This window comes from Juglans regia, chromosome 1, assembly GCF_001411555.2.
Source record: "Juglans regia cultivar Chandler chromosome 1, Walnut 2.0, whole genome shotgun sequence".
NCBI classification, from domain to species: domain Eukaryota; kingdom Viridiplantae; phylum Streptophyta; class Magnoliopsida; order Fagales; family Juglandaceae; genus Juglans; species Juglans regia.
Genome location: NC_049901.1, coordinates 8404215 through 8425853, shown reverse-complemented (window position 1 = coordinate 8425853; position 21639 = coordinate 8404215). Strand labels below are relative to the sequence as shown.

Below are 21639 nucleotides of genomic sequence, written 5' to 3'. Positions count from 1 at the left end.
TTTCTTGGACTCACTTAGTTGTGTGATTTTTTTTTTCTTTTTTTAATTAAAGAGATTTGAAAGAATCATAAATTCCCTGTCCGGGCTTGACTTGGGGAGGTCTTGTGGTTTTTATAAAGTTGGGGAAAAAGACCTATCTTCTTTATAGGCATAAAGATGTTCGAGCTGTCATGACAGGAAAAACGTTGTAACGAGTGCTATAGGAATTTTAGATGAATATTATTTGTCTCTTTTTATTTAAAGCTTGGTTTATCAAGTTAAAAAAGAACGGGCGTTTTCAGATGATCACTAATCTTGTCAGCAAAATTAGTACTTTTTTTCTTCTCCTCCTTGTCTATATGGAGAATCTGTCTTCGTTCAGATGATTGTACATGTGTCATGTGCCCTTTTCTGACAAATAATCTGTAGGACTCTTCCCGAATTGGCATTGCATGTAGGACACTTAAGACACGACACATTCCCAGCAGTGTTTCACCTTCACTATAAGAAACGATTATGAGGCTGTGATGCATACAGAATCCGAGGGTGCCATATGTTGTCAAGACATATATATAGATGGTTATCATCCTTGGGCCTTGCCTCAAGTAGTAAAGGAGTGGTTTTTATTACTTAAAAAAAAAAAGTGAAGCAAGGGGTTTGATAATGTTTAGTTTTGAATTTCAACTCTTGTTGATAACAAAAGGGAAAAAAAGAAGAAGAAAAGAAACAAGTAAAATATAGCTACCATTTTAATGTTTAGTTTCGGATTAATGGTTCTATTGAATGCAAGCAAAAACACTTCCATAAACAAGGATATGCACTTAATATTACATGTGCACATATAACGTATCTATGGCCATGTAGAGAACCCTATTCTCCATGACACGTCAATGTAAGAAATTATGCTGACACTGTTGGAAGCAAATGTGGAGTCAACCTGTCTGACAATTAAATCCGTTACATGTCAGTTTTTCCAACTCCCAGAAAAACCACAGTACAAAATTAAAAAACCTAGAATAGGAGCACCCTTGTCAGATAGATTACTAAATGGTGCAGAAATAAGGCAGACTAGACCCGTCTTAAATGGCATGAGTCCTGATACAGTAACCATGCTCCGCATGCTGAAGGAATCGTCCGAGTTCTGGATTCTCATGTCACTTTTCTTCATCTGAGTACTTATAAAAAAAAAAAAATTCATCTGAGTAAATCAAAGGTTAAAGGTCCAATCTTCTTTGGTCCAAATATGCATTTTTTTTTTTTTTTAAATTTTGTTGTTATAGTCATCTCTGGGCTACCAAGTGCCGCTAAAATATTAAGTGAGTTGACCAAAGAATGAAAGTTATAATTTTTTGCATGACTGCCTGTCTTAGAACTTCTCTTTTTTTCTGAGTTAATGTTCATGATTGTCTTGTATCTACTTCTCCTTCCTAGCTAAGTGTTTTCTCTAGTATACATCCAGTATACTTGGCTACACCTATTGATGTTAATAAATTTTTATTTATCAAAAAAATCTCGGGAAGATAGCCGATCTATATTTAATTTTTTTTTTCCATGTTCAAAGGATACTTCAAGATGCAAGGTATTTGGGAAAAATTAGGGAGTTCTTCTCTCTTAGGTTGGACATGCTGGTTGGGTGTGCATTCAATTGCATGTCAATCACATACCCTTTGAGAATATCATGTCCATGAAAGGCTGAATGGAATTGAAGGCATATTCTCAATAGAATGAAATTAACACCACTGTTTGACCCTCCATTTTTCACAGAAAAATTGGCATCTAGGCATTTGGATCATGTTTGGTGTCATTAAGTTTGAGAATTAGATGAATCTTACATTATCAATCATGCCATTGCAAATAGGCATGAATTGCAACTTCGCCATCTAACCCCCTGACTAAAATTAGTTATTACCTGGCTTCACATTATAGATCTTTAAAATGCTGTGTTTGCATGTGATTGGCTCTCCTCTTAGAAAATGGGAAAATCCATTTATTTCTGTTCATGGTCTCACAATTGGAAACAGTTCAAAATGAGTCTCCTTTTTCTGTCTTTACAATATGTGAACATTTATAGTCAACCTGCGTGGGCCAACAAAGTTTTGGAAAATTATATTTATTACAAGATATTATTTTGGGTTCACAAAGCTTTGTTCCTGTCAACCACATCATCAACTCCTCCATTATGTTATATTGAATGAAAATGAAATATCATATTTAACTAAATGAAGTTATTAAATGAAAAATAATGTCTAATTAAGTTGCTAGTTTTCGTTTAAAGTTAGTAGAGTCTATAATTTTCTCAACTCATGCCTTTTGAGTTTGGTAACTGACGGATTCATAAAGATTATTGGATTTTAGAGAAAATCTGTGTAAGTTGTCTCTTGATGGTTAGGATTACTTTGACACACTATGTAAAGAGCTATTTGTCTCTTTCTCCACCCATACCAAGTTTGTGATGTTTCCATCACAAACATAAAAGCAAAGGAGACTAAGAAGAGAGAAGATTGAGATGCTCCACCAAATTTTGTAGATCAAGATGCTAATATTGACATTCTTTTAAACGTTATACTTGTTGTAGAATGATGATTCAACGTATTTAGGTTAGTTACATATAGCATTTTTTTAATATAAATTTAGGTATTTCTGTGCATCACGCAGGTCTGCTACTAATTAACCATAATATGAGAATACAGTTGGAACAAAGATAGGGCTTTTGAATCTTTGGGGAGTTTCAGATTGAACTATTGAGAAAGCATGATCTTTTAGGTAGATCTTTTGATGAACCTGCTGAAAACAAAATGCTGAAGGACACAAACGGTAGCATTATTTTTGAATTTTTGGAAGTATTTGTTCTGCTGCAGGGCTCGTTTAAGCTGATGCCATGTGAAATCACCATTTATTCCAAAAGTTTAAGTTGATGGAAAATAATAGATTTTATTATTTATTTAATATTTTAACACTAGATTTTATTATTTATTTTATATCTTAACACTCTCCCTCACTTGTTCTGCTGCAGGGCTCGTTTAAGCTGATGCCATGTGAAATCACCATTTATTCCAAAAGTTTAAGCTGATGGAAAATAGTAGATTTTATTATTTATTTAATATTTTAACACTAGATTTTATTATTTATTTTATATCTTAACACTCTCCCTCACTTGTGAGCCAGACTTCCTCCCAATGTGTAGGCCCAACAAGTGGAATATTTAATTAAATTTGGTAGAGTATAGAGTCAGGATTGAACCTGGCTCTGATACCATGTTAAAATTGCAAAGAAACAACTTTTTCTTTACTGCCATACCATTTTACATTGGAAGAGATTACAATTAAATAGACACATTGACTATGCTATGTATGATAACCATTGTGTATATGGTAACTATGTATATTCTTAATTTCTAAAATCATGTTGTTGCTGATTTGGTGCTGATTTGGTTGATCCTGTCAATAGTTTTGTTGAACTGGTTGGGTGAATGGCAAACCATATATGAGTCCCCGCGTTGGTCAACCTGTGAAAGAACTTGAGAGTGAATTGTTGTAGCAAAAGGTCACTTCTGATTGGTTTAACTCAGCCATATGTCCTGTGTCTTTTTTAAAATTGGAGAGCCCCACCAAGAGGAGTGGAGGTCAATTCCATTGCTTTTGTCATAGTCGAAGAAAAGTAAGGTATAAAGGGGGATTTCTCATTTTGTTAATAAAATTTCTATTAACAAAATGGCTCTTCTTTCTCATAATTCTCTCTCTCTCACTATTTATTTGTTTACATGATTTCTTAGGCCCTATTACATCGTTTGAGGTAACTTATCTTTTCAACATTCCATTTTTACATGACATTTTCCTGTTGAGTCGGGCCCTTTTTTTAAAATTCTTATCTCAACTTTGAAAATTGAAGTTCTGCAGAGTAATCTGTTTGGCTTGCCATGATTGCTAAAAAAAGTATTGAGCAAAGTGGAAGCAAGGATAGCTGTTGGTATGAGGAGGCACATAAGATGGCTGAAAGGGATATTGTAACAAACCTGAATTTTGCATGTCCATTTTGGCCAATAGTGTTGACAAAAAACAGCAGGTTGGTGGTTCTCGAGCTGCTGATATCATTTTCTTCATACGATTTTTCGGTTGTAGTGTACTTTTGTCTTCCCTCCTTCCCTATGTCAACTAAAAGGAAGAAAAAGAGGAGAGAAAGATACATACTGCAAGATTGATCATTATTTTAAATAAAATTGTGGTTATATTAAGACCACAAAAAAGCTAAGTAATGGGAAACAAAATGCTAGGCAAAATGATATACAAGTTTTTTGGTTGGTCATATTATAATGTCCTGTGGTAGGGATGCAATGCTCTGAAGTTTGGGATTGTTATAAGTTATAACACTCAATTTCACAACTTTGGATGGTAATCTCAGTAGATTTCTCAAGAACCCCTATCCTGCCGTTTCTTCTTATTATGGGAACTCCATCAAAGCAGTTTGACCTCTCTCTCTCTCTCTCACACACACACGCTCACGCATGCGCGAGTGCAATGTGCTTTAAATTTTGAGTCGTGCTACACAGAAGCTCCACACTCTGCACACCACTTAAAAATATGTGATTTTACTTTTTAACCCTCATTTTCATGAAAAAAATGTGATTTTACTTTTTTACCCTCATATTTCATATTTCATGTGTGCAGGAGTGTGGGGCTTATGTCTATAATTTTTCTTAAATTTTTTATCCTCCCACCTTCTTGAGCGGTAAAGGGTGAAGTATACCAAGTGGGTGGCGAATAAAAAGTGAAGCAACAGTTTCTCCCCTACGTTTTTAATGGTTAGTTGCAGCAATGGTAAGGGTAGAATGAATGTATTTGGCTTTGCAACTCAATTTAGTGAAGAGATAGCGGATCCTGTCGGCAAGGCTGAGCAATGCTGACTGCTCACCAACTAGAAAGAAAAGCTCTTTCACTCGTATGGTATGTCTTCATTGTTCACCCCACTCATGTTCTTGTAAAAGTGGAAGGAGATATAATGATTAGTATAGGACAAGAATATCTTTCTACAAGAATCTTTACCCTCTGTGTTCCCTCATTATTAACTTTCTTTTTATCACCTCTCTTTTCCTTTCCACTTATACCATTCTTGATTGTTTTTTTAATTTGATACCCATCCGTGTAATGTAATTGATAGTGAAATTGATTGGTAGTATTCATAGCTTGTGACCCTTCTTTGCCTTCTCCATGTGCTGTAGTTTTATGGCCCGCTGTTCCACAAGAAGCCCATATCTTCCCTCATTTATGTCACATTGTGTCCATTATGTATTTGTATACTAATTGTGAAATTCTAATTACAATGAAATGAGATTTGATATGAAATTATTAATGGTTTGATGGGAATATAGTGGCAGCAATGCAACATAATCATGACTTGAAAATATGATGTCCTTAATACTTCAGCTCTTTTGCGAGGTATAATTTGTTCAATGGTAAAAAGAAGGATCAAAAGAGAAGAAAATTTCGTTCCATTTAAGATGACTTATTCTTCTGATTTAAACAGTTTCTATTTTTGAACTTTGGATTGAATCTCTTACTGGCTGTGTAAAATATCCAAGATGGTGTGCAATACTCCGAAAAAAACCAGTTATATCCTAACATACCAAATCCATGCCTGCAGGTGAAAATGAGCAGACATGTTTCTCCACTTTTCCTTGATGCCATACTGGAGGAATATCTTCAGGATGGTCTTCAGCTATTCATCAAGTCTTGCATGTGCTCGAAGATTCTTGAACTTAATAGCAGTAAGACTTTATGTGCAGGTATGGAAGACCCAGATCAAGCCTAACAATATAAATGAACTTCAATACTTTTGCAGCACTCAGATCAGAAATTTTTTTAGAACATGCTAGACTTCCATGGAAGCAAAGTATCATTGAATAATACTATTACATCGCATGAGTGGAACCCCAAAGAGCTCGAGCCCCTCCTATAGTTATCTCTATACGAGGCTTCCCAGGAGAGATACCTTAAACTATGTGATGCCTCTTTAGAAAAAACAAATAAATAGTTTGGCTACTGATGTTCTGATTATGTAGATAATGGTTTATTTTACTAAGGTCTCATCTAGACCTACTACTTTTGTTCCACTACTTTGTCTTTCTCCATTATCTTCTGCAATGTGAAAATTCTTGGTTAAAGTAATTTACATGGTACATTTTCTAGGTGATTGGAAAATGTGTTGTGTTATGAGGGCAGTGATTCAATACCAAACTTTGAATTACAGGAGCTGAGAGTTTTAACAAATTAAACTAAGAGAACCAGTACCTTAAGAATCTAAAAGATTATTGCATCACATGGTAAGCTACTTTTTCTGTAGCAGCTTGGCCCGTTCGTTCTCGACATACACAGTCAAGAAAAAGTCCCCTCTCTCCCACTAACCCATTGCATAATTGGTGAAGCGTATTTGTGTGGCCCCTACTCTATGTGGGGAAGGAGAGAACAAAATAAAAAATAAAAATGAAGCAATAAAAAATAAAAAAGAAAAAAAAAAGGTCATGATCCTATCACTTGTTTACAATACAAACACGATATGACATCTAAAAGAAATGTTAAAAATTCAATATTTCGTTTGAATTCAGAAACGAGTTAAGGTGGTTTTAAATAAGATGAATAAAATATTATTAGAATATTAATTTTTAATATTATTATTTTTTTAAATTTTGAAAAAATTAAATTATTTATTATATTTTATGAGAATTTAAAAAAATTATAATGATGAGATGAGATAAGTTTCCAATTCAAATCAGGGCTAGAATAAACTAAAATAAAATTCTCACTCACTACCCATAAAAAAGGATGTTTTTGTTATTGATTCATTGACTATAAACTGTGTTACTCGTCAAGTTTGTTTGATATTTATACTTTTAGATGTCAAAAACAATTCTTTATTTCTTTTTAACATTTTATTTTCACATATTTTAATCACAAAGAAATTCTATAAAAGTAAAATTACAAACTAATGTGAGTTGATGTGGTACGTTAGATTTTTAGATTACTTTTTTTGTGAAGTAGATTTAATATATCATATAAAACAATATCGGTTTATAAAATTATTTTTGTGAGATTTGTCTGTGCCTCTAACATTACTTCCTTTGACATTTCTACCTCTAGCTAGGCGTGATAAATGAATAAACTCACTTTTCTTTTAAAAAAGAAAACATCATAAGATGTTGTAGAAAGAACAAACTCATTCTGTATAGCTCTAAAGTAGAAAAGCTTGATGCCTTATGATAGAGGAATGAAATTTTTTTTTAATAAGAACACGAGGGCTGCTCATTCAACCACAGATGCATGTCCCCCTACAAAAGAAAGGACCTCATATTCATTTCATTCCATCACAGCCAGAATCACTCATTATATTTTCAAATCTTTGAGTTGGAAATTAGACCTCGAAATCAAGAAAAAAAATAATGATAGTGCTCCATCAAATCTCCAATTATCTCATCGGCTGACCATCATTAAGTATCATTACAAATGCAATTATACTTTTTTTTTTTTTTTTTTTGGGTTCTTGTATTCCTGAGATCCCATAATTACTTTCTTGTATGGCTCCAAGATGGCGGGTCACCTAAACATATTATTGTACTTGATTCCCAGGGAGACAAATTTACATTGGTCCACCTTTAACGGTCTGTTGGTGTGATTTTCTATCTGACCTTTGCTAGTAGGGTTATTGGGTATGTTGGACTCATTGATCATTGCTACTCATTGATACGCACCATTTTAAGTTGTTTTATACACCTACTACTGCTTAGAATAGACTACTATTTAAAATCTGTTGCACATCCAATGGCAAAATCTAGAGGGGCAGGCGCAACGAGATAACATGCTTCCCCATATGGGCCTAAAACCCCCAAATGCATGATAAAAAGTTCATATTAACACCCATCTCTCAATCCAATCACAAACCCGGGCTTCTTAATTTCAACCCTTGGTATTAAAAAATTAAAAATAACTCTCCAACAAAACTCCCTCGTGACCAAGGGCCACCTCCAGAGGAGTAAATCGGTCCGTATTTTTGGTTCATCATTTTTTCGGACCGAACACTCATGGAGACCGGTAGTATGGTCTAATTATTTTATTATTTTGTTTTATTTTTTCTTTTCAAATAAATTAATAAAAAAAATTAAAATTAAGTAGATTATTAATATGAGTTATATAACTAACTCATTAAAAAAAATATGTAACTATAATTATATTTATGATGTTGATAGTTACTACTTACTAACTTAGTCTTTACTATTTACTATGCATAATTATTAATAATGTCATATATTTTATATATGATTAATAAATATCAAATAATTTTATTGTATATAGATTATTCATACTTGCTTGCAACTTAAGTATTTAAAAAAAATTACCTAATTATTTTAATTAAGTATAAATAGTAGAGTATGTATGATGTATTAACTATTTATATATAATGATATAAATTATCACATGATTTATAATTTATTATTAATTGATAGGATATATTATTTTATATTTTATATGGTCAATGATAATAAATTAGATGAAAATTACATCATTAACTTATATAATTACTATATAAAAATAATATATTAAATTATTAAAAATATTTTTAAAATATATATTTAGGGGTTCGGTTTGGTCCAGTCCAAAATTTATAGATCTCGGGACCGGATCGAATTTCTTTGATCCACAATTTGTTAGATCGAGACTGACTAGTTTCAACTTTGGTCTGAATCGGACCGGACCAAACCAGTCCAGACTGAACTCCTTACGGCCCTCACCACCTCGATCAACCTTGGCACTTAGGTCCCAGAGGTCAATGTTTATGCATAATAACACCGTAAGTATAATTTATTACTCAGATTACCATCCACCCGATCCGAAGAAATTCTTGCACTGATCTCCCTACTTGTCAACGTGGAACTCATTGGAATAATATTTAGGAATGGGATCTTTGAAATCCTTAAGAGTCCAAAGACTTAAACATTTAAAACTCCGTATTCTGCACGAGTATATCAAAGTCATTCAATCGGTGGTGGACCGGAGCCGGAGGTAAGACTAGTTGCAGTAAGACTGCAATGGGAAGAGAGAGAGTGAGAGGAATAAATGGATCAAAGGGAACGTCCACATAAGTTCTCTTCCCATCGGCATCTGCTCTACTACTCCGTATTAGGAGAAATAAACATGTACAAAAAAAAAACCTTAAAAAATATAACAAGTCAATCCAGGAATTCTGCCAATGACAAGTAAGCATTCCTTCCAAATTAAAGCCCTTTGGCCTCTGATAATTGAATGGGATGGATAAAGGTGAGCATGAAGTTCGTGAAAACAGGTCATTTCCTAAACCAAGTGTGACAGTATTATCATTTGGGCAGAACTCTACTGACGTTAATAAGGTGAAGTAACTAAATTGCAGGTATGTTGGTGAATCAAAGGATACCTGTTCAATTGGATATTTACACTAATAACGAATTTATGTAAGCAGTAAGCAGCATACCGTTGAATAAAGCAAAAGATACCCTCGAGCAAAACAAAATTCTATCATTTAACATCATCAGACAGTAGAAAAACTTATTTACACCCATTAGCCAAAACCTTTATGGACTGTATATTGGCACCGTGCTACTACAATATTAAACACCATCTTCCTTTTGCTATAAATTAAACCCAAAAAAATTATACTTTTCATTGTGATATCCTTTGAAGGGTGTTATGTTTGGAAGGTAGCTGTTGGAAAATTATTCGGCATTTACGCGAGCACTGGATGCCTCCATCATACCATTACGAATCTGATCACCAATATCTCTTACATGACCAGGGCCATGCGGAATAAACACGGTGGTGTTCTTGGAAGAGTTGCCGAGGTCTTTAATCGTGTCAAAGTATTGAGTGACCATGATTAGATCCATCACTTCCTTTGCTGAGGTGCCCTCCACCTTGTGAGAGAAGTTCAGTATGTTCTCTCTCAAGCCATCAGTGATTGCCTGCCTCTGCCTGGCCACACCAACCCCACCTAGGTATTTGGCTTCAGCTTCAGCTTCTGCTTTCTTTATTTGGAACACCTTCTCTGCTTCTCCCTTGTACACACTAGCAAGCTGAAGTCTCTGAGCTGAAAAACAGAAACATTATTTGACAAACTCGGTAATTTCAACTGCCAATCAGTAGTAAGAATAGCAATCATATTGACCACCGCAGATACTATGAAGGTTCTACCAATCAGAAATATACACAACTAATTAAGATATGGTTCGAACATGAATGCATATATGGGTAAAATTAATGTCCAAAGGGGACAAGCGTTGCAAGGGGCTGAAAACAGGAATAATGGCCACAGGATTTTCTTTGGCAGCAGGTATTTGAAGGAATTTTATGTGTTACAGGTTTGTGGTTGGAAAGGGTGGAAATGTATAGGGATTTTATGGTCCAAACGGTGTATGGATAGAGATTTTTTTGGTGAAACGAGGAAAAGAAGTCAAGTTTGGGTTGCTTAACAGTAAACCGGAAATGGTGTTTTGAGTTTTGGACTTTCTTGAGTTACTTGGGAACTATTTGATCGATGAATAGTCTAGTGTTTTTAAAAATTTAGATTTTAAGCAAAGACTAGGTCCAAACTCAATTTAGTCTTGGCTGGAATTGGACAGGAAATTGCTAAAAATTTCAAAGGAGAATAGAAAAGAAAATAGGAAGATACTAAGCATCACACCTTGGCTGAAGTTCACACAAATGCACTTTCATAAAAAAGTAAACCATATTTTTGAAGAATTTAGATCTTTATTCTCTCTTTTGTGGGTTTCTTGCTGTGTGCATCAATATGACTATGGCCAGCCACTGTATCTTGATGGTCTCAACTCTGTGTGCGCGCGCTGCATGTGCGTGTGAGTGAGTGAGTGAGAGAGAGAGAGAGACAAACACATTTCTCTGCTTACAACGGCTGGAGGAATTACATAAGAATCACGGAAATTCAGCTGTAATAATTTTTCCTTAAAATGAAGTAAAAAAGCTTCTTAGGAGCTTGGTTTAAATTAATCTTTTAACCCTGCAGATAGCTTGCCATGTACCACTAAAATAAGTCACAGCCTCACAGGACACATAGCCCATCCTCCATATAAAACTAATATTTCAACTTGTGAACAGATCCATAGCCACACATAGTCCCACAACCTGCCTTGCTTGAGCAACCCTGCGGCTTCTACCTGGGGAGGAGGGAGGAGCTTTGGGCTCCTCCCTTCCCCCCCTCTCCATGAGCCATTTTTGTCACCAACTTCCATTCCAGTATTGTCCCTTTTAAGTGCTTTTCTCTTCTCTATCCAATGGAGTGTCACAACTCAGATCCATTGCACCCCTTCATCCACTCCCGCCCAAAAGCCCCTCCGACATCATTCCCACCTCATGCACCACCAGTCCCCCTCTACCCCAATCCAAAATCTCCGTCATGACAAGCAAGTCTGGATCTTTAGCACTGTGGCCAAACACCACAAATTTGCAACCTGTTGTTCCCTTTCTTTTTCCAGGAGTTCCATTCTTCTTCTACTAGCAGTGTGGAAAGGGAATCCACCAACAACCAGTTCACTTCAGTCCTATATGATGCAGTCATCGCTGCTGTGGCTTTCTAGTCTCATAGGGGTTTAGCAGAATATTGCAACAGGATATTAATTGGATTGTTGCAAAAAATTGGGCCAGCTTGTTGGCACCATTTCCGGTTTTGTATTTTTTTCCTTGCATTATAGTGATTGTTTTGGGTGCTAGTAGGGGTAACCCTCCCTCACAATTTGTGTCCAGCTCAATATATAAATAAATAATTACCTCTCTGAAAAAAAATCTATCATTCATATCCTGCTTAGAAATATATGTATCCAGACTAAAACAACTCTTCTCCTTACTACAAGAGCAAAGGTCATTGAGTCTTAAAACGTTTATGTTTCTACAATATGATAAAATAAAAGATCAGGTCCAGATATGGTAAAAAAAACAGTAAAAAAATGTGAAAGGTTACCTGCATTTATCTCATTCATTGCCTTTCGCACAGAGGCGTCAGGAATTATATCGACCATTAATATGTGCTCTATGCTATATCCATAAGCTCCCATCACCTGATCCATAATTCCAACATATGATGTAAAAGCCTTATCCATTGACACAAGGAGTTTGGAAAAAAGAAGAAATTTTTTTTTTATTTTTAATCGGGTATGAAGCTAACCTTCATCACCATGTCAAAGAAAAGTCAAACAATTTGAGGAATAGCAGCACAATAAGTTGCTATTATCCAATAGGAGTGCTAGTCCAGACCAAATAATAGGGCAAACAATTCACTAAAAGTCATGAGAACATGCAGAGGCCAGTGCACAAGAGCTCAAGTAAGCAGTATTTTATCTTTTCTTCTTTCCCCCTCTTTTGATAAGTAAAAAGTCTCACAAGAAAGGTGCCTCGTAGAAAGCAAGCCTCATAAAAAAGTAATTTTCCTTCTGAGTTTTAATATTCTATCTTAATTTCTGACTCACTTCAGTTGACTATGAGTCATGATATAGATACAACCTTTTGACAACCAGTTTTTAACAAGAAAACAACAGAATGGATTAAAAGCCCTTTTTACAACCATTTTTACAACTCTATTTTAAATGGATAGCATTTTTGTAAAATTTTACATAGTTTTAAAAAGGGTTGTATCTATATGATTTTCCATTAACTATCCCCTGAACAAGACATTTTCCAAAATTTGTTTATCACGATGATATTTTGGATATCGAGCAGCAAAAGATGTGCAGAGCAAAATTAAGAGGAAATCATATAGTCATGGGAACAACGATGCATGAACAGCTGGGAAGAAAAAAAGGGGGGAAAAGAAGGGAATGCGGCAATACATAATTCACATAGGAGACAGGTGAAGTCCAACTGTTGATTACAATCTATAGAAGAATCCAGTTACCTTCTCAAGTTCCTCCAAGACAGCTTTAGCAACTTCACCCTTTTGTTCAAAGAGCTCATCCAACGTCATTTTGGGAACCACAGCTCGAACCACTAAAAATGCAAATGAAATATCATTAAAAAAGAGCAATACCATCAAATGAACTTTTGCTCTTAGGGGTTTTGCAACTCATAAAATGCATTGGAAAGATGAAAGCAAGAGAATTACCATCGAACACATAAGCCTGGATCTGCTCTTGGGGATTTTGCAACTCATAAAATGCATCATCAGCATTTTCTTTGACAACACGGTATTGAATAGAGCAGAGCAATTGCACAAAGACATTGTCCTGTAAATTCAGTTGTTATAAACCCTTACTCTCATAGAGTAACGCTATGACTTTTGTTACACTATCTGAAAAATGTACAAAAAATAAAATAGGCAAACCTCCTATACTATATTGACAACTCTAACAGTTGTTTTATCATCCAAGAATTGATGCAATAACCTTTTTTTGATGATTAGAATTGATGTGATAACCTTAAGAAAAAAGTTACTGGGAAATTGTGAAAAGCAGAGTCGAGAATAAAATAGCTGGTAAGTAATAGCACTGCTGACAATAAGTTCTGGGTCATGCTCTACCTATGCTCGTGCTGACAAAAACTTGATCATCAATAAGTTGATAATGCCACAAAAAATGAGCATAAAAAATGCGTTTGTGCATTATGATCTAGAAACTTGTAACAAACTTCTAGAAACATGATGCCCTAAAAAGAGGTGGATAGGGGTGTGTGTGTTTTGGGGTGGTGGTGTGTGGCGGCACAGGGCATGATTGGGGGAGAGCAACCTAGTTGTATAAAAAAGTCCACTCTCAGGATATGCTTCGTGTCAGTTTCTATGGTCAACTGAATGCAACTGGCTTTCGAGAATCCCCTATAAGACTGAACCGTCCAACCTGTGATAGATCAGAACAGTTCTATAATTGTTTCAAAAACACAGTCAAATGCTGCCAAATTCAGCATGGTATAACAGATAACCCATTCAACCTGATAGGTTTTACCAAATGGTCGGTGCTTTTTCAACCATCAAGGTTTGATGGTTTGGGTTCCACAATCACAAAGGGATTGTTTGAATCCAGCTTAACTTGGTTATTCATTGAAGGGGGTGTTCACGGTTTGATTGGTGCAGTTTTTACACTTCTTTCCTGCTCCTTTCCTCTCCCTCTATCCAAATGTAACCCTAGTGTTTAATCAACAGGATCAATTCTTACAGTTGGGCTTCAGCTCAGGTAGTCGTGTAAAGAAACAATCTGTTATTAACTCCTCTCCGTGCAGGCTCATAACAGAATCCCAGAGCTTAAATTATTTATTTTTCCCTTTCCGCCTCCTTTGTGCATCTGATGAAGTCTCACTTGCAGCTGGAAGAGGACGATGCCATCTTAATCACCTTCAACATCTTCACCAGACTTCAGTAATGCGTCACCTTTAAGTTTCTCATCACTTTTGTAAAATATTTGATAAAATCGTTGAGTCCTCACGACCGAATTAGGATAAAAAAGGCATGCACCGATGAATGTAACAGCAGCAATAATCGAAAATGATAGACTATAATATTCAAGTCGTCTGCATATTAATTCAAAAGAACCTCTTCAGTCATTAATCTTCCAATTTCAGTTTCGGATTAGATTCAAAATATTTCCCGAAAGACGTCATCGGAAAACATCTCCTTGGATCTAAATTCAATCTCATAACATACATCTACACCACGTGAAAAAGGACGTTGTGAACTCTGTCTTTGTTTCCAATGATTTCCACCACTCAGTTACTAGGAAAACAGAATTCAAAAACTCATACTCGATTGCTACGAAACAAATACAAACCAATAAAAATAGAACCCTCAGAATTTCCTCCCTTTCGTCTATTTTCTTTGGAGTTTCCGCCCAATTTTCTCGGCGACCAAACAAAAGAACGGCATCAAGATTCAAAACAAATACAAAGGAAATTAAGAGAGAAAGGAGGGGAAGGGAGTGCGACCTTGGTTTTGGTCTCGATGCGAACGTCGAGGGAGCGGATCCTGGTGGAGAGGACACCGGCGAGCCACTGGCCGGCTAAGGGATTGAAGAAGTGGAGCCCAGGCTCAGCCAGCTTTTCGAAGCGGCCCCACCTCTCCACCACCCCTACGGTAGCCTGGTCCACGCACCCACAAAGCAGACAGCATGTGTTTCCCATCTCTCCGTGAAAATCTCTGAATTTCTGTCCCTCTTTTCTTGAGAGGTTAACTACAAATCAGAGAGAGAGAGAGAGCGCGCTAAAATGGATTGCTTCTATAACTGAATGCTTCTGCAACTCGCTTAACAGTTAACACCGTGGATACGACGCACAGATCAACGGCTGTTATCGTGATACGGTTAATGCAGCTCTTTGCCAAGGTGTTGCAGGGCAATTTCTGACACGATGCTTGAATTACACGAATACGATTAGAAACATGATGCGTTCGGAAGAAGTCAAGGTTGGTTAATGGGAAGGGAAAACTTGAGCTATTGCAAGTCTTTCTCTTTTTTTTAAAAGATATTTATAATTATGAATTAGGTAACAATCGCATAATCATTTAAAAATAATAATAAAATATGAGATCTACATATAAAATTTAATTTTTTAATAGTAGACTTCATTCTTTTTCAAAATTAAGGATATAACCGGTCGTCCGGTTTTTTAATTTTTTTAAAATATAAATTTCATAATTTATCATTAAAAATTTGATTATAAAAAAAAAACTTTTAATATTAATTATAAGTATTAATATTAGTTATAATCTTTTAGTAAAAACTTTTAGTATTAATTATAAGTATAACTATAATATATAGTCTATATTAAACTATTTAGTATTATTTATAAACTTATATATTAGTATTAACATTTAATATAATAATTTATAAATTATAATATGAAATTATAAATTAACATTTAATGTAGAAATTTATAATTATACATTATATATATAACTTATTTATATTAATATTTAATATATATTTAAAATATTTTGTATAAAACTTATATATAAAAATATTATTTTTTATTTTTTTTAATCAACAGGTCCGGTCCGGTCCAAAAAATCTCAAAACCGGAACCGGCCGGTTTTTACATTTTAAAAACTGATTCCGGACAGGACCGGTTCAAAACCGGTAAAACCGGTCCGGTTTGAATTTACACCCCTATTCAAAACGATTACGTAATATTTACGCACTTTATAGTTTTATGTAGAATTACTCTCACTAATAAAGAATAAATTTTTTTATATTTTTTTAAGTGAGATCTACTTTTTTTTCTAATGATTTATATAAAATTTATCTATTTAAAACTTATATAAATCTTTTTTTTCCCCTATAAATCTAACATATTGTCATGTATTCATGCGTAACCCGACAAGTCAGCTAGAACGAAAAATATTAGAATTGCAAAAGTTATCATGAAAATTATTATTTTTATTATAAAATACACATAACTAGTGCATATCATATAAATTTGTGAGATAATTCTTACGATTTTCACTATATTTGATCTTATCTTGAGACTTGACACTATTCAAAAGTCAAGTAGTGAGTCATGATCGAAGATCTTACCTATATCACGTATTCATACTCTAAACTTAAGTAACAATCAGGTAGAGTTAGAAGAGTAGGAAGACGTAATGTTCAAATTATGATATGTTATTAAAAATAGAAATAAAAATTATATAAATAAATTTAAAATTATGCAATATTACATCATTAGTCCTTCAAAATGTTGGTCGCAACTCCCTACTTGTTAAGTTACAAGAGGTCAAGATTTTCTTAATCCAGATTGGTGTTGGACAAAGCGGACCGGTTCAACGAAACCGACTTTGAAATTTTAGAAGATAATGTTATATATAATCGTAGAATGTACAAACGTCATATCGTATAATTATTTTAAAAAAGAGTGATCTATTATTAAAATATTAATTTTTTTCAAATAAATCATGTATTTATTCTTCTTTTTAAAGATATTAAATAATATTTATATATTTTACGATTATAAATATTATTTTTCATGTTAAAAACGATAGAGGGTTCATAGAAAACTCTCGACGACCAGACCACCACAATCTAATCGGTGAATTTGGCTTCAGCTTCACCGATTCTAGATGTGTTTCTTGTGACGAATTGAAGACCAACGTGTACACTCTTGTTTTTGTGGTCTGAGCTTGGTCAAAAACAAACAGAAGAAAGACTTTGCAGGCCTTAGAGCATAGACAGGCGTTGAGTTCGGTCTGCCAACAAATATTTTTGGAAGAAATAATGACTTAACATCACATTTGAAATTACTAAAGTATCCCTAATTATACACATTAATAATCAACAGAAATTGTTAGCACGGATTAGTAATAAAAATATAATATTAAGAGAAGGAAAACTCTTTGAAGAATTCTTCAAAGGTAAAATCCTACGGAGCAATCAAATCCAATAAGTCAATTTTATTGATTGAAGGTTTTACAAGTAAAGCGTTTACAAATCCTTTATAACTCGACATATTTACCAATGACATGTGACCCGTTTGTCTTCTACCTCAGTAGGTATTCAGAACTTCTGACCCTCTTCAATCTTTGTCTTTCTTACTGGAACCTCCAATGCTTGAACTTGAACACAACAACTCCCCCTTAGAATATGCTCTCACTCAATCTCACGGATTGAGTCTTTTCAAAAAATCCTTCTTATGAGATTTTTTTCTTGCACGATCTCTTGAAATTCTATCCAGATCTTCAAGCTCTAAAAAATGCCTGTGAATACGTATAGTTCAAGTAAATTGTAAACCCTTAGCCGACTCCTTTGAATAGGCAATGCAGTCATTGATTTGGAGAATGATTCTGCTAACAGATTTAAGCCCCAGTCAGATACGTTGCTAACTATTTGCGAACTTCTCAGACTGGATCACTTATTCTGTTTCAAGTTTGTTTCAGTTTCTTCAATAAATCTTGCATACTTATCTCTTCAACTGTCTCTTTAAACTTAAAGCACATAAATGACTCTTGTTTACTCTTATCTTATAATATAGACAAGATTTGATAAGACCTATAATTTAAATATTTATCCTTATCATATCACTATAGTCCTAGAGTCCAATTAGATTACATTTATTCCTAACAGCATATGCATATAATCCTAGCCAAGCATAAATTACATATACAATCTCCCCTTTTGATTGATTGATGATGCCAACAGATATTGGATAAATGTAATCTAACCTGCAAAACCAACTAACCAACCACTAGCAAAGATCTCATTTAGACAGTCATACTTCATATCAAGTTTTACCATAGCAAAATATGTGAAGTAACAATACGTCTAAACTTAACCACACATATTTTAGTTTAACGTAATATGTAAAATAAAAACACACAAATCATTGTTTAACATACAAACCAAACTGAAATAAAACAACTATCTTCTTGTGTTGTGCCTTGGTCTGATTCCCTTCCTAACAGACTCTGCACACCATCTTCTTATTTTTCAAAATTTTTGGTAGTCCACATATAGTTTCTTTCTTAGATATTTTTTTGCATGCCCCTATAATTGATATGTTCTAGGTGGTAGTGTCAGAACTCAGTTTCATCTAGCTCTACTTTGTGACATTGCATCGTGTTCATTAGAGAGACTCCATAGCAAGTTGTCAGCAGTCCTAGTGCCCTTTAAGATTCATTTTTCATCATTATTGTAGACTTTGCATTCATCTTTTGAGAACTACACTAAAAGATGGTCATCACAAAATTGACTGATACTTAATACATTAGACTTGAGACCATTAATAAAAAGTATATTATGAAGAGTAGGTAAACCAAAAATACCTACACTTCATTTTCCTTCTACTGTTGCTAAACTTTCATCTCCAAACGTTACGGATCCTCTATTGATTCTCTCAATCTTTTTAAACAACCCTTAATCTCCTGTCATATGTCTATAACAAGCACTGGTAATATACCACATGCTAGTGTCCATGGCTTTAAGTGTTGTGCAAACTACTGGACATACGCTTTTTTTTCTTTTACTACCCACTTGGTTTTGATATTCGATTTATTTATGATTTTAGAAAACCACAATTTAGAAAATTCACCAAGTTTCTTTCTTAGGGTGTTTACTTGATTACTTAGTTTGTTAACTTTAATTTCTAGATTTGTATTTTTGTTTGACAAATTATTTCTTTTTCCTTTTTCTTTTTCTTTTCTAGATTTAAAGCAATTTGTTTTATTATGTCCAATTATTCCACGATAATAATAAGTAGGAACAATCATACCTTTGGACTTACCTGAAGTCGTTGTTACTGTTTTGTTTTTATTCACAGATTTCTTTGGGACATTTTCTACATTACTTCCTTTTACAAAGGTGATATCTTTGAATGTAGTGGCAGCGGATACTTTATGATGTGAATCTCTGGAAGTATTGTATCCTAATCCTATGCGATCGGAACTATCTTTTTAAATTTTTAGTAGTTCATTGAGTTTTTGAGTGTGAGTCTTTTCCTTGACTTCCTGACAAGCTGCTAACCTTTTTTCAAGCTCCTCTTTTTGTGCATGTAGCCTTGTTACTTCCAATTCCATTACTTTCAGTACTTCCACCAAGTTTTTTTTCTCTCTCTATGGTGGTGAGATTTTTGTACATCTTCTTATTTACCTTTTGGATTTTCACAAATTTTTTACATAAATCCTCATATGCCTCATGCACACTTAGATCATGATTAGCAACTTCTGTTGCAACATTAGAGTCAGTGTCATAAACAAACACAATATCGCCAGTATATAGTTTGCTCATGTCATCATAATTAGTAATAGAAGCAGAAAAAACAATAAAGGTAGTTTTATTGTCAGAGGATATATCTGAACTTTCAGATTCAGATTCATCACTTTGAGTAATATTCAAAACTTTTGCTTTCCTTTTAAAATTTGGACACTCAATTTTTATGTGACCAAAACCAGAACATTCATGACATTGGACTTTTTCTTTAAGTTCGGTTTTGTCTTTATTCTATTTTTCAAATTTTTTTTTTTTTAGTGAAAGTTTTACCCTTTTTCCATTTACCAGAATTTTTTTTATTAAACAATTTTTTCTTTTTATTTTTTGGCCATAAGTGCTAGATCATCGTTACACATATCTTCATCATCAGACTGTTTTTCTTTCTTAGTAGTTTTGAGTGCAATGGACTTACCTTTCTTATGTTGTGGAAGGGTAGATTCACAAGTTTGTAAAGAATCTACCAGTTCTTCTACCCGAATCGTGTCTAAATCCTTACTTTCTTCTATGGCTGTTATCTTTGGTCAAAACCTTTCAGATAGGGATCTTAGAATCTTCCTTACAACTTGTGCCTCTTCTACCTTCTCTTTAAGATTGTACCTGAAATTAACAATGTCATTCAGTTTAGCATAAAATTCATTGAAGGTCTCATCTTCCAGCATTTTTATTTCCTCAAACTTTGAGGTTAATATTTGGAATTTAGAATTTTTCACCGTTTTGGTTCCTTCATGTTTGGTTTTCAAAATGTCTCAAGCATCATTGGATGTCTTACACATGGAGATTCTCTTGAATTCATCAGGAGATACTGCCATGAAAATGGCATTTAGACCTTTATTGTTTCAATTACAGCTGCTCGATTATTCTTTGGTCCACTCCTCTGCAAGTGTTGTGGGTCTTGTCCATCCTAACTCTACGGTTAGTCAGACTTTCTCATCAAGTGATTTTAGAAATGCTCTCATTCTTACCTTCCAGTAGGCATAGTTATCACATCGAAATTTTGTGGTGATGATAGTGACGCCATGATCTTAGGGGAACAGATCTCACTCGGTTTGAGTGAACCACGCTCTGATGCCAATTGAAATTATTTAAGTACCTCTAATTATACACGTTAATAATCAATAGAAATTGTTAGCACGGATTAGTAACCAAAATATAATATTAAGAGTATTTAACTCAATAATTTTGGTTACGAAGAGAAACCCTTTGAAGAACTCATCAAAGGTAAAAGCTTACAGGGCAACTAAACCCAAAAAAACCAATTTTATTAATTGAGAGTTTTACAAGTAAAGTGTTTACAAAACCTTTGTATCTTGACACATTTACCCAATACACGCTACCCGCTTGTCTTCTACCTCAGTAGGTAGTCAGAACCTCTAACCCTCTTTAATCTTTATTTTTTCTACTAGAACCTCCAGTGGTTGAACTTGAACACAGCAACTCCCTCTTGGAATATGCTCTCACTCAATCTCACGGATTAAGTCTTTTTAGAAAATCCTTCTCTTGAGATTTTTCCTCGCACGATCTTTTGAAGTTCTATCCAGATCTTCAAGCTCTCAAAAATTCCTGTGAATACGTGCAGTTAAAGTAAATTGTAAACCCTTAGCCGACTCCTTTGAATAGGCAATGCAGTCATTGATTAGGATAAGGATTCTGCTAACAGGTTTATCCAGAGTCCCGATCAGATACGTTGCTAACTATTTGCGAACATCTTGGACTGAATCACTTCTTCTGTTTCAAGTCTGTTTCAATTTCTTCAATAAATCTTGCATACTTATCTCTTCAACTGACTCTTTAAACTCAAAGCACATAAATGACTCTTGTTGGCTCTTATCTTATAATATAAACAATATTTGATAAGAGCTATAATTTAAATACTTATTTTTATCGGATCACTATAGTCCTAGAGTCCAATTAGGTTACATTTATTCATAACAGCATACACACATCTAATCCTAGCTAAGCAT

The 21639-nt window shown here is 34.3% G+C and overlaps 1 protein-coding gene across 1 annotated transcript; it reads right to left on the bottom strand.

Annotated features, from left to right (window-relative positions):
* Nucleotides 1-9490: 9490 nt before the first annotated feature.
* LOC108987405 (hypersensitive-induced response protein 4) lies at nucleotides 9491-15419 on the bottom strand. The gene is made up of 5 exons (XM_018960311.2): nucleotides 14910-15419; nucleotides 13105-13225; nucleotides 12898-12989; nucleotides 11968-12064; nucleotides 9491-10083 (listed from the first exon to the last, which is right to left on the bottom strand). Exons 1-5 carry the CDS (start codon nucleotides 15102-15104, stop codon nucleotides 9713-9715), a joined length of 876 nt encoding a protein of 291 aa, XP_018815856.1. The 5' UTR covers nucleotides 15105-15419; the 3' UTR covers nucleotides 9491-9712.
* Between the last annotated feature and the right edge of the window lie 6220 nt (nucleotides 15420-21639).